At 39.9% G+C, this 13,013-nt stretch overlaps 1 protein-coding gene across 2 annotated transcripts in view; it reads left to right on the top strand.

The window, feature by feature from the left end:
* kalrna (kalirin RhoGEF kinase a) overlaps positions 1-13,013 on the top strand; it is a 213,456-nt gene that overhangs the window by 182,083 nt on the left and 18,360 nt on the right. Inside the window, exons 41-55 of one of the 2 annotated variants that reach the window (XM_049595068.1) lie at positions 2,766-2,972; positions 3,088-3,173; positions 6,433-6,579; positions 7,498-7,593; positions 9,326-9,444; positions 9,611-9,677; positions 9,979-10,082; positions 10,171-10,240; positions 10,351-10,437; positions 10,723-10,815; positions 11,252-11,302; positions 11,462-11,539; positions 11,638-11,823; positions 12,252-12,423; positions 12,667-12,884. In XM_049595068.1, the coding sequence (XP_049451025.1) occupies positions 2,766-2,972; positions 3,088-3,173; positions 6,433-6,579; positions 7,498-7,593; positions 9,326-9,444; positions 9,611-9,677; positions 9,979-10,082; positions 10,171-10,240; positions 10,351-10,437; positions 10,723-10,815; positions 11,252-11,302; positions 11,462-11,539; positions 11,638-11,823; positions 12,252-12,423; positions 12,667-12,884 (1,781 nt within the window). The remainder of the gene's footprint in view (positions 1-2,765; positions 2,973-3,087; positions 3,174-6,432; positions 6,580-7,497; positions 7,594-9,325; positions 9,445-9,610; positions 9,678-9,978; positions 10,083-10,170; positions 10,241-10,350; positions 10,438-10,722; positions 10,816-11,251; positions 11,303-11,461; positions 11,540-11,637; positions 11,824-12,251; positions 12,424-12,666; positions 12,885-13,013) is intronic. The other variant, XM_049595069.1, reaches the window with a different exon arrangement.

Below are 13,013 nucleotides of genomic sequence, written 5' to 3'. Positions count from 1 at the left end.
CACAGCACCTCGGAAGATATTGCCGACCTTTCATTTCCTGTTTCTCTCACACACACACACACACACACACACACACACACACACACACACACACACACACACAAACCCCATCAGCCGCAGCCCATAGCTCCCAGCTGTGTGTGAGTGCAGCTGATCCACCACACTCCTGACACATGACTGCTGCTTCACACATCCTGGATATAACCTCAGTGAAACATATCTACATGATAACTTTTATTTCCTGCTTCTTGGTTATCTTCAAAACACAATCTAATGCTTCTCCCTTTGCTTATCCAGTCGTGTGTTTTCATGTTACTTACATTTAACTATTTAAAGATGAACACAGCTGCTAACAAACTGAAGCAGACAAAGAAGGAACTGATGTCCAACATGGGTTCATGTGTCTGAAACGACAGCGCTGCCAGGCGAAGCGTGTGTGACACGAGAGCAGCTGCTAAACAGACTTTGTTTTTTATTAATAGAAGGACTCATCTGGATCTCTGTGTTTTTGTCACTTCCCAAGAACCAAAACATGACTCTGTGGTGCCTGAACATAATTAACAAACGCACATGTGCCTGAAAAGGGGAAAAAACAACATAACATCACAGCTAGTAGTGAAAACATGATTTTCAGATATCTCTATTTACATGTAGGCTAGTTTAAATGCTGTGATCTCTATTAGTTACTTTTACCTCTAATTTGTAAGGAAATGTAAGATTTTGAAAATTCAGTTATGACCGTAGGCTGTATAAAATAATGGAAGTAGCCACCGTGAAATCACCCATTGGTTTGTGGACTCTTGTTTTGAATGCCTTTGGCATTTTGATTGTTGCCATCTTGGATTTTTGAAGTCAGGAGCAACCCTTTTTGGATGCAAGGGTAGAGATAACCCTAACCCTAGCTGCTAACTTGGTTAGCAAGGTGCATTAACAGCCTATGGTTAACAGTAATAATGCTAATGTTCACTAGCCAGAAACAGGCTTAAAACATTAACATTAACAAAATGTACTTTGCAGGAAGACTTAACATCTGACTCTTTAGAGGGTCATTTAGTACAACCAAATGCTAAACAAGACTTCTGGGGAGTCAAAAGTGACCATATTTATTTGGACGTGGTGGTGGAAATAACCCTGTTGCTAGCTGCTAGCTTGGTTTGCAAGGTGCATTAACTGTCTATGGTTAACTGTGATAATGCTAATGTTAGTTTCACTAGCTAAAAACAGGCTTTAAAAACATTAAAATAAAATATACTTAGAGGAAAAACAGAACATTCGACTCCTTACAGGGTCATTTAGTACAACCAAATGTTAAACAAGACTTTTTTGGATATTTGAAGTCAGCAGTGACTGTATTTAGATGTGAGGGTGGAGATAACCCTGGCACTAGCTGCTATCCAGATTAGCATGGTGCATTAACAGTCTATGGTTAACAGTGATAATGCTAATGCTAATTTTCACTAGCCAAAAACAGGCTTAAATGTAGTTAGCGGAAAAAAATAGTATCCGATACCTTATAGGGTCAGTACAACCAAATGCTAAACAAGATTTTTTAAGGCAACCAAAATGTTACAGTTAACCGTAATGACCTGAAAACACACTGAAATGATGACAGCTATGGCTGTGCCTATACTCTGTGAATCTGGGGTTAGGCCGTGGTTGTTACCCACCTGTCACTCAAAGCATCCACATCCTTAATTATGCACAACTTTAACCCTCAGTAACATTTAAACAAGTGAGTTATATAAAAATTCATCTCTGTACAGTTGTCAAGAATGTTGAAGTTAGCTACAGAGACCGAAACTGTTTTTTGTACCAGGCTGTAAACATGTTTATTTCTGCTGTATTGTCATGCATTTTAACATGGAGGTCTATGGGGATTGACTTGCTTTTGGAGTCAGCCTCAAGTGGCCATTTACAGAACTGCAGTTTTGGCTTCATTGTTAGCCGCGGAGGTTGCCGCTGGGTTTTGATTATTCTTAAAGCAACTTCCAGATATTTTAATTTGCAGAAGGACTTGTGGAAATTTATATTCAAGATCATCAGTGAAGTTCTGACTAGTTGTAATTTTGATTAAAGAATCTGTCACTCCTCACAGTTAAAGATTTTATTGCTCTGGATATTTAAAATGATCAAAACAAAAACCTACATAGCTGGAAGTGAAGATACGACTGCCAGCTGTTATTATACACATGGAGGGTGAGCTTGTTTTGTCAAGGCCTCATTTCACACACACACATACACATATACACTCAACCTCTTCTGCGTTTCTGATTTATTGATGTAACCGACAGGGTAGAACACCTGATGGATTACAGTGATGTTGATTAATGGCGGATGATGTAGGAGTGTGTGAACTTAATGATCCTGTCAGCTGATTTAACATGACCGTAAATGTCACCTTGTACACAGAGAAAACAAATCTCTGTTTAAATGACAACAAGGCAACAAATGAAGCAGAACGACATAAAGAGTAAATGTGCTGGACTAGTAAAGTTCCCTTATTTACCTGCAGAACACCATGAAGAACTTTGGGTCTTGTATTTTAATCCTGAGCCAGGAATGATTTGATCTCTACAGAACTATCTGTTGTGTTTTTAATTGATGATGTTTTCCCTTTATTGAGTATGGTTTGATATTTAGATCACCATTGAGACAAACCTCAGTTTATATAAAATTTGGGACACTGTGGAAGCAGACTAAGTAACCGCTACCAAAGGCTGATTGGATCTTTCCAAACGGTAAACATTTTAAATGATTTCTTTCAGAAAACTATCCTGTTAGCGGCTCCGATGGAAAGACAGAGTCCGTTGCAAACCTTCAGCCGCAGCCATCGCTCAGCTCGCTGCAGTCCAGCTCGCCTGGTCCCAAACGCTCTGGAAACACTCTGAGGAAGTGGCTGACCAGTCCGGTCCGCCGCCTCAGCCACGGCAGCTCTGTGAAGAAGCTCCCCAACAACAAACAGAAGAAAACTGGTAAGACAGAACTCCTCCTGAATCCTCAAATCCAACAATGCCAGAATTTAACATAAAAATATTTGTACATCTGTCAGTGTTTGAGTAATGAACTGACCGACTGATTGATTGACAGGACCAGGAGCAGGAAGAGAGGAAAGCAGAAAGAGCATTGACCTTGGACAGCCCGACCATGCCCTGCAGGATGACATCATTGATGAAGTAAGCACATTTCAACTTTTGTGGTTTGGTTTTTTGATAAATGGTATTTCACAAACCTGCTGACGTTTATAGCTTCACGTCAGTCTGCTTTTCAAGGACAAAATTCCAGTGTTTCAACTTGCTGAACTTTTATCAAGATGAGTTAAAGCTATTCTTAGTTACAGGAGGATATTTTTACACTATGCCGTCTTACCCAGAGTCAGCAGAATGACTGGAAACGTAAAAATATAACATCCACCAACAAGCTGTCTGATCATCTCTGACAGGAAAACATAAATTCCCAAAAAGCTAGCCTTCTTTAAATTCAATATCACTGATTTTTCACTTTTATTTTTCCTCCTTTTTGTTTTGCAGCACTTTGATAGGTAGACAGGTCTTTTATTCTTTTAAGTGTCTGACACCCTCCCACAACTAAATCTGTGGCACTGTATTTCCAATGCTGTTATAGGTTTGTTTACATCAGCAACGTTTGTCAGCATAGCAAGACCCATATGGTCAGTTATTATTCAATATGAAACACCTCACATGCTGATTTTCCATCTGCAAGACTAGATATGTGAATACACCAAATATATGTTATCAGAACAACATTAATCCTGTTAATTAAGCTTAAAGATATTTAATACAAACCCTGCTTGATAGTTGCTGCCTGTCTACAATGCATCTGTAGTTTGAATGTAATCTATCTGCTCATGCCGGCCCTGCGTGAACGTTTCATTGAGGTGTAGAGATATTTCTTGACACTATCCACTTTTACGTAATACACACTAAACCCCTGAAGTTCCTCTTTCCATGTGTCGGCTTTCTTTCACTCTGACACACTGATACACCCACACACACAAACTTGAGATCAAATTCCTGAATTACTCTCCGATTACTGACAATAAAAAACCTCAGGAATCTGACTTCTTTGAATAATTTTCATATTTTCATACTCATGTTTCCGTCGTCATATCAGAACCCTGCAGCATACATTACTGTTGACTTCAACATCCTCTTTGACTTCACTGGAACATCAGGAAGCTTTTTGTCATCTGAAATCCTCAGAATTAGGGACTGTTTCTTTCTACAGAAGTAGAGGGGAGCATGCGACAGACATTACATTTTTTTCCCACTTGTTAGAAACAAATTAAATCAAATATTGGAGAGTAGATTTGAAAGACGAAAAATGCAATTTCAGTTTCATTCAGTGAAGTCTTGTCACTTAAGCCTGTATTGATTTAACTCAGTCTAATCCAGCTCTGTGTCTCAGAGTGTCTCAGCCGGTTCAAGTTTACACATAAGCTCCGAAAGTTTTCAACAACCTCATCAAACATGACCACGACCACAAAGAGCTATTTATCTGTTATTCATCACCACTTCACCAAACTACACAGAAGGCAGCATGACTCAGCATCTTTATGCTCTATTACTAACTTCAGAATTGTTTAAAGGAAATCTTGTAATGCCTCCGTCCTCATAAATATATATTTTTATCTCATGTCTTTGAGTGCTGGGATTGCCTTCCTGTTTATCCTGTGTTTCCCAGTTTTTCAAGAGCGACCGACACATTTTGATTTTTCATTTACAGAGCAACTATTCAACCTTTCATTCCGCCATGTTAGTCATAAAAGCAGAGCAGTTTGTCCTGTCAGCTGTATAAAGTGCCATTATGTCCGACTAATGCCTGCCATACACCAGAAGACTATTAAAAGACTTTCAAAAGACTTAACCGTCTCACATCTGAAGACAGTGTGAGTTTTGAGTCACACACTATAAGATTTTGCAACTGGGGATCTTACAGTTTTACTATTTGCAACACTACAACTAGTTTCCTTTTGAGATGATTTCCCAGCCTGCTCCTGATGGAAAATTTTACGTTTCCACATCCGCAAAAAACACATAACTCTAGAAACACAAGAGAAAAGGCGTCATATGTCGATTTGCCATCAGTATCATCCATAAAGATAAAACTAGCTGTAACGACAGGGAGACAAAGACAGACATGGCCGCCCAGACAGGAGCGTCTTTGTAGTCACTGCTCAACAGGTGAGGTAGAAACAGAAAAGCACTCCCTTCTCCACTGTGAAAAGTTCTCCTCAATCAGAGATGCTCATTTTTGGAGGAATAACCACGAAAACACCAAACTTCCTGATATTAACCCTGCAACAGAAACTGGCAGTGCTCCTGGGTGAAGTGACAACAGCTCATCTGGCAGCTAAATATGTGGATTAAATCTGAGGGACTAACGACTAATATGTACTAATTTGTAAAAAAAAAAAAAAAAAAAAAAACAGCAAAAAAAAAAAAAAGCAGTGTACTACATGTATTATATTATATAGTAATCAAAAATGGACTGCAGCAGTAAAATAAGTACAATATAGAGCTGGATGTGACACCTGTATATTAGATATGTAAATATATGAATGCATGTAACATGTAAAATGTGATTACTTTTTATTTTTACTCATACTTATTTTTTTTATTATTTATTCATTTATATTATTTTATTTACATTTATTTATTATCTATATTCATTATTTTAGAATTTATATTTTTATTTGTAATATTTATTATACTATAAATTAATTATAATTTTTTAATTTTATTTTTACTTTATTTTTTTTCTGAAATGCTTTGTATCTGCGTACAAACTTAACATTTTTGATTTTGTCGCCTCAACTTGCTACCAGCCTCCGTTGGTTAGCTGCGCTCTTCTAGTGGGAGGACACTGTGAGAATGAGAGGTTTCAAAAATTAAGATCGGATACACGCAGAGTTCAACACTGACTTTTCTTCGCTCCACGACTCCACCAGTTTCTCCTCTTTTTCCACAGTAAAAGACAACCGAGGCTTATTCATGTTCTTGCTCCTCCTGAGAGTCCCTCCATGTTTACTGTCGACCTGGTTTGCTGCTTCCTATTTGGTGTTGGAGGGAGCACTGCTATTGGTTGCTGAGTTTCCACGTCATTGAACTTCAGTAGTTGCATAAGTCATGACTTGAAACTAAAGATAACAAACCATGTTTGATTTTATCGCAACGTGTAGATGAGATAAAGAGTTTTATCACCATCTTATACCAAATAATCAAGATTACAGGAGCTTGAACCAACTTATGTAAAACTCAGATGTTTTATTTTGGCACGATAGTAAAATCACCTGAAAAGTCATTTGGTGAAAGGCCTGCATCAATCATTTATCCTGCAGCCTAACCAAAACTCTGACAGGCTGATATCTAATGCTTTCTATTGATGTCTGAATTCTGTCTGTGTGTCCCACAGAGATTCATCAGTAAGGATGGTAACCTCCTGTCTAAGCCGCCCTCTGGGATGCAGAGTGGCGGTGAGGAGGAGCAGGACGAGGAGGCCCACACCCCTCTGCCTCCGCCCATGGAGATCATCAAGGACCCCTCAGCTCAGGACGACAAGGTGAGAGGACAAAGGCTTCACCGCCACCTTTCTCCTGGCGTTGCTCATTTAGAAAGTGAAACTGATCTTCAGCGCCAGATAGATGAACATGTGACTGATAACTGTTTGAAAAATGTATTTATCTGTCCACTAACATCTGTCAAACCTCCAGCAGCTTTTGCTTTTATACGCTTCCTACTGTTAAACCTCAGTTTCACCATTTTGTTTAATTCTTTTTGTTTGATTTGACATTTAACATTTAATTTGTTGTAGCTCCTTCAGTGTGTAGCTGAGCTCTAATGTGCTGCAGTGCTCTGCTCACTAACAGCTTCTCTCTTTCACTGCCGGTTGTTCCTTGTATCGTCATGCTACAACTCTTCTTTGTCTTTTTCTTTCTTTGTTTTGTTCTTCTTCTTTTGTATTTTCATTTGTCCATTCTTCCATTCTTTTGTTCTTTCTTATGGTGGTTCTTTCTTTCATCTGTTTCTTCTTTTGTTCTTGCCTTTGATGGTTCTTTATTTCCTTTGTCCTTTCTTTTGTTCTTTCTTTGGTGGTCCTTTCTTTTGTTTGTTCTTTATTTTGATTTTTCTTTCTCTTGATTGTTCTTTCTTTCATTTGTTCTTTCCATTGTTTGTTCTTTCTTTCATTCTTTCTTTTGTTCTGTCTTTCATTCTTTTGTTGTTTCTTTTGTTTTTTCTTTCTGTCTGTCGTTTGTTCTCTTTTGTTCTTTTTGTTGTTTCTTTCTCAATGCGTTTTGATCTTTTGTTTATTCTATCTTTCTTTTTGTCCTTTCTTTCTCTTGTTTTTTCATTTTGTCTTTCTCACATTCTCTCTTTCTTTTTCATTTTGTCTTTCTTCCACTTCCTGCCTTGTCCCCCTCACTTCCGACCTCTCTAACATGCTGTTGCTTCTGGTCCTCCCCTCCTCTTCCTCTCTCAGTCTTCATCCTTGCTAACGTCTCTGCAGTCGTCCTCTGAGGTGCCCAGCGCCGCAGAGCTGGTTAGCGCCATAGAAAAACTGGTTAAAACCAAGATGGTGAGTGTGTGACTGTGTATGTTCGCTTCGTACACAAGTGCGTATAACCAATAGATGTTTTTTAACGTGGGCACAAACCAAACAAAAACATGATGTGCATATCAGTCCTCTTCAAAGTGCGGCATCATGGCCAAAACTTGTCTCCATGAAGCTGACGCATCATGTATGGATCGTTTGTGCTCATGTCACCAAATTATTACAGTAGTGAATGTGTGTAGTGCCAACAGTCCTGCATGTACAGTGTTCTGTACTTGTGTTTTGTGTTGTATTTGTGTCTACATTTACCTTTTACAGTCAGTTCATGGAGTCGTAGTGCCCTGATTGTGTTTTATGTTCATATGTATGCATACATGCAGGGTTTTAGCAAAAGAGCAATACAAAGGTATACATGCACCTGTTTATATTAGCACATAAAGAGTAATATATGTTTAGGATGTGTAATAATATATGTCGGGCCCAGCACAAAGCCCTGCTGGACTCCACCAGTAGGAGAAAGAAACATTATTTTTCATAAGAGCTGAAGTAGTTTCTATTGCATCTCATGCACCAACACAGTGTCTGAACCACCTGAGTAAAAGTTTGTGATCTACTGTAAGAAATGATGTCATTAGATCTGTCACCATCTCAGCAGATTTGTCTGAAAAAGCCCGGTGAACCAATCAGTCACTCTCTGGACAAAAATCAGTCGATGAGATTCGGTGCTGATGTAGAACGTTATTCCTTAATGATCTGTAATTTGAAAAAGTGGGAGTTTTCAAAATAAGCACAGTGGGTGTTTCTCAGTGTCAAGGAAGGATCCTTAAATGGCTGAATTTCGAGGATGCTACGTCATCAAATCCTACTTAAGGACTGTTCCAGTGTCAAGGATACTTCAAATTCCACCAGGGACTGAGTCCATCATTCAGAGAATTTTCAAGGATGCATGTGTGTAGGTGTATCCTCAGCAAGAATAAAGTACCCACAATTCTTTGATTTGCTGGAATTGAAGGTGGGGCCTCCTTAATGAAAGCTGCGCCAGCGGAGCTTGGCAGGATATAGATAAATACGTCACTTATTTAGATTCATATCTCCAGGTGTTTTTATCATATAAACATGAAAAACTGACAGAAACCTCATAATTTACACTATTCAATGTGTCCACTGCCGAATATTGAGATTTTTTTTTAAAAATACTGTGATTAAGATAAAACATAAACACTTTAGAATAAATAATTTACAGCAGTGATAGTGTTAGTGCCACATGAGTTACATTTAGCCTACCTGTTTATTTGTTTTTAAATATGATCCAGAAATATATTCTAACTTAAAGTCACATGACTCAAATTGTACAACATTAGAGTGTGCCTAAATTATCACAGTACCCCGAAACCCCCTCAGTCTTGGGGGAACCTTGGAAAGATCCTTGACTTTGAGAAACATCAAGGCTGTTCCTGGTGGCTACTAAAGACCGAGCTGGTGCTGCCCCCTGCTGTCTGGAGAAAAATGTATTACTCTGATGTTGGTGTTTTGTTTTACACTTGGGTTTTTGCTTACTGAACGCCCTAAAGATAAAGTGTGTTGTTGTTTATACTGCAAAACGCCCTGAGGCAAACCTATGATTCTGGTCTATATAAATGAAATAGACTTATGTATAGTGTCACTGTGGTAGTGTAGCTGCTTTTCTGAATCTATAACAAATAATTGTGAGAAAAAAAAAGACTTTAAACATTGATCTCCTCTCTTCTCTCCTCAGACTCTGGAACCAGGAGCATACCCGGGCTTCTCCTCTCTATCTCCACCAGAGCAAACCACGCCCGTCCAGCCACGAAACCCTGAACTGGAGCAGAGAGCCAAAGCTATGAGAGGACGGATGTGAGTTTCTGCCACTGCTGTCACTGCTACAGCTGATTCTAATTCAACAACTAATACTTCTACAGTCACAAGCATTCTGTCATATTGAAACCAGCAGCTTAAGTCCTGCTTGACAGTGATAACATTTCCTCAGCTGATGTTACAGCACACTCTTTGTTCTGCCCAGGTTTGTCCTGAACGAGCTGATTCAGACAGAGAAGGACTACGTCAAAGACCTGGGCATCGTGGTGGAGGTGAGACACCCATCTGTGCTTTTCTGTATTCTGCGATCCTATGTCTCATTTTACCATATGAAATGTCTATAGTGTCATTTTATTATGGTCAATTCTTCTCTGTTGTTAAGTGCAGAACCTCTAAATGTAACTTTGATACCAAAAGGCTGACAGACACTCTGGGTGTTCAGTAACATCTCTGCACATCAGTCTCAGCCAGATGTAAAATACCCCTTGAACGTTCTGGTGTTAATTTATCTTCACTAACTGAAGAGAAGTGAGCAGAGCATCCTCAACATGCTGACCCTCTATGACCCTGCAGGGCTTCATGAAGAAGATCGAGGAGAAGGGCATCCCTGATGACATGAAAGGAAAAGACAAAATCGTCTTCGGGAACATCCACCAGATCTACGACTGGCACAGAGAGTAAGTTCAGCGCTGGTGTCCAAAGGCTCGACCTGGATCCAGAGAGGCGTATTTTACTAACTCATAACATCCCACTTCTGTCTCTCAGTTTCTTTGTAGGAGAGCTGGAGAAATGTCTGGACGACCACGAACACCTCCCTGAGCTCTTCATCAAACATGTGAGTGGAACACTGTGTCGTAATTATGATGATTCTGACTTTTGTGCTTTTACAGTGTATTTAACCTGGGTGATCTGCTGTCTTAAAAACACTGTGCCTGTGTTTTACAGGAGAGAAGACTCCACATGTACGTGGTTTACTGTCAGAATAAGCCGAAGTCAGAGTATATTGTAGCAGAATATGACACGTATTTTGAGGTAAGTGGTGTTTTGACTCTTTGTGTTAATGTGTTAGTAATTCTTCTCTTCTTTTTTGTCTTTGGAAAACAACAGAAACTCAACCTAATCTCCTCTGAGACTCCCAGCTCTCTAATTACATTACGTTATTGTAGCTGCAGCTCTTTTATTGCATTAATGAAAGATTTTAAATGCCTGCCATGTTATATTAGCTGGTGTATTGGATATTTTACTGACCAAATATTTAAAGAGAAATATGATTAAGACAGATGGATGTAAAATATGTTGTTGGTGTTTGTCTCACAGGGGATCCAGCAGGACATCCAGTCCAGGTTGAGCATCAGTGACTTTCTCATCAAACCAATCCAGAGAATCACCAAATACCAGCTGCTACTGAAGGTAGCATACACACTGATTCCCTTATTCATATACATTATTAAGATGTTGGTGAAGATTCTCAGTCATCCAGGTGATGGTGATCTTAAGTGCTATATCGTAGGCAGCTGGACTTACTTGAGTTTCTTGAAGACATTTCACCTCTCATCCAAGAGGCCTCTGATGAGAACTGAAGAAGCCTCTTGGATGAGAGGTGAAACATCTTCAAGAAACGCCCAGTTGCCTACGATATCACACTCAAGATTATATTAAGAGACAAATAACTCCTTTAAGTTTTACCAGCAACTGAAACATTTTCCACATTTTCCATAGAATTGGAAGGAGACCGTTAAGTGAAAAACAAAACAAAACAGAAATTAACTTGAAATAATTGAAGGGAAACCTGTGTGCAACATTCGGGATACAGTGGTGTTTAAGTTGTGGTCGTGTTTCTCCTCAGGACTTCCTGAAGTACAGCTCAAAGGCAGGCATGGACTGTGAACAGATTGAGGTAAAAACACAAATTTAAAGTGCTGAATTATCACAGTTTACACAACACAGCATTTGCAGCCTGGCCTCAATCTAGAACTTCAGTGTTTTGTGTTAAAGCTGTTACATATTTATGTTGGTGTACGTCTGTTAATGCTCCGTCTCTGTCTGGTTCCTTCAGAAAGCCGTGGATTTGATGTCTCAGGTCCCTAAACTGTGTAATGACATGATGAATTTAGGTCGGCTGCAGGGATACGAGGTACCTTCACTTCCTGTTCTGCATTTCAGTAAACCCTCTGGTATTAACAAAGAAAAACTGACCGGTGAGTTTATTGTGTTAATGAATCTTCTCTGCAGGGTAAACTGACCTGTCAGGGCAAACTGCTGCAGCAAGAAACCTTCTTTGTGACAGAGCAGGACGCCGGCGTCCTGTCGCGCTCCAAAGAACGACGAGTTTTCCTCTTTGAGCAGATCGTCATCTTCAGCGAGCTGCTCAGGAAAGGATCGTCCACGCCGGGATACCAGTTCAAGAAGAGCATCAAGGTAAACAGAGGACAGGGCTCTTTTTCTGAGGGATAAGATTTGGGATGCACATTTCAAAGAGTAATTTAAAGGAATACTTGACCCCCAAAATGACCATTCTTACAACAATTAGTCGTGCCGCTATATCCTTACTATTTAAAACTGAGCTGAATATGAAACTTGTCCGCGCTTCCTTCAAAACCAGACTCCACTAGTAAGGTTTTGTAACAAAGTACATGTGTTTGAGACGTACTGAGAATACAACTGGATAAATAAGACTTAGGGTATACTGCATGAGTTGTGTGAGAGTTTGTAAACAAACGTTTTGATATAGTTTTGCTACTGTTTAGTTTGCTCCCCAGTTAACCAATAAATCTATGATTCCACAAAGACATCTGTAAAAATATAATCACTAAAACGTATTTGCCTTTGCCCATGTTTCCCCGCAGGTATCCTACCTCGGTCTGGAGGACAGCGCGGATAACGATCCCTGTAAGTTCGTCTTGTCGTGCCGAGGCTCGTCGGAGCGTTTCACCCTGCAGGCTGCCAACGTCGACATCAAGCAGGTCTGGGTCCGACACATCCAGGACGTCCTGGATGCTCAGAGCAACTTCCTGTCTGGTAAGAAAAAAAAATTTTCTCCAAATGAAGCTGAATCACACATGATCATGATGTAGCTTTGAGGTTACAAGAAAGGCGGTGTTAACTGGGACCTATTTTGAGTTTCTGTAAGTATATTGTGCTGAAAAGAAAACAACAGCTGCCCGCAAGGAAGGCACATTCATTTAACATAAAGTGTGTATCGAATGGGCTGAAACGTTCTCTCAAGACGAATATAAACGTTGCATCTGTGTGTGTTTGAAGCTCTCCAGTCTCCCATTGAGTACCAGAAGGAGAAGGGCGGAGCAGGCAGCAGCTCCTCACTGACCAGGAACCGCTCGTCCTCGGGGAACCGGCCCGCCATGTCGTCACACAGCCGTCCGTCTTCTGCAGTCGGGCTCGGCGAGAAGGAGACGGAAAGAGGGAGGACCCAGATGAAAGTGTCTACCTCCAATGGCGGATCGACGTGTTTCGACTCCAGGGTGAGTTCCTTCAAACGGCCTTGACGTGCGTGTATATTTGAGATTTTTCACAAGTCAGAATGATGTTTCATAATTTAACGGCAAGTTTTTCAGGGTCTACTTCAAGACACACAGCTCCTCTTGTATTGT

The sequence above is a fragment of the Epinephelus fuscoguttatus genome, linkage group LG13, assembly GCF_011397635.1.
Source record: "Epinephelus fuscoguttatus linkage group LG13, E.fuscoguttatus.final_Chr_v1".
In the NCBI taxonomy this organism is placed as follows: Eukaryota; Metazoa; Chordata; class Actinopteri; order Perciformes; family Serranidae; genus Epinephelus; species Epinephelus fuscoguttatus.
Note: the sequence above shows the minus strand (reverse complement) of the source record. Positions and strands in the feature narration are given on the sequence as shown.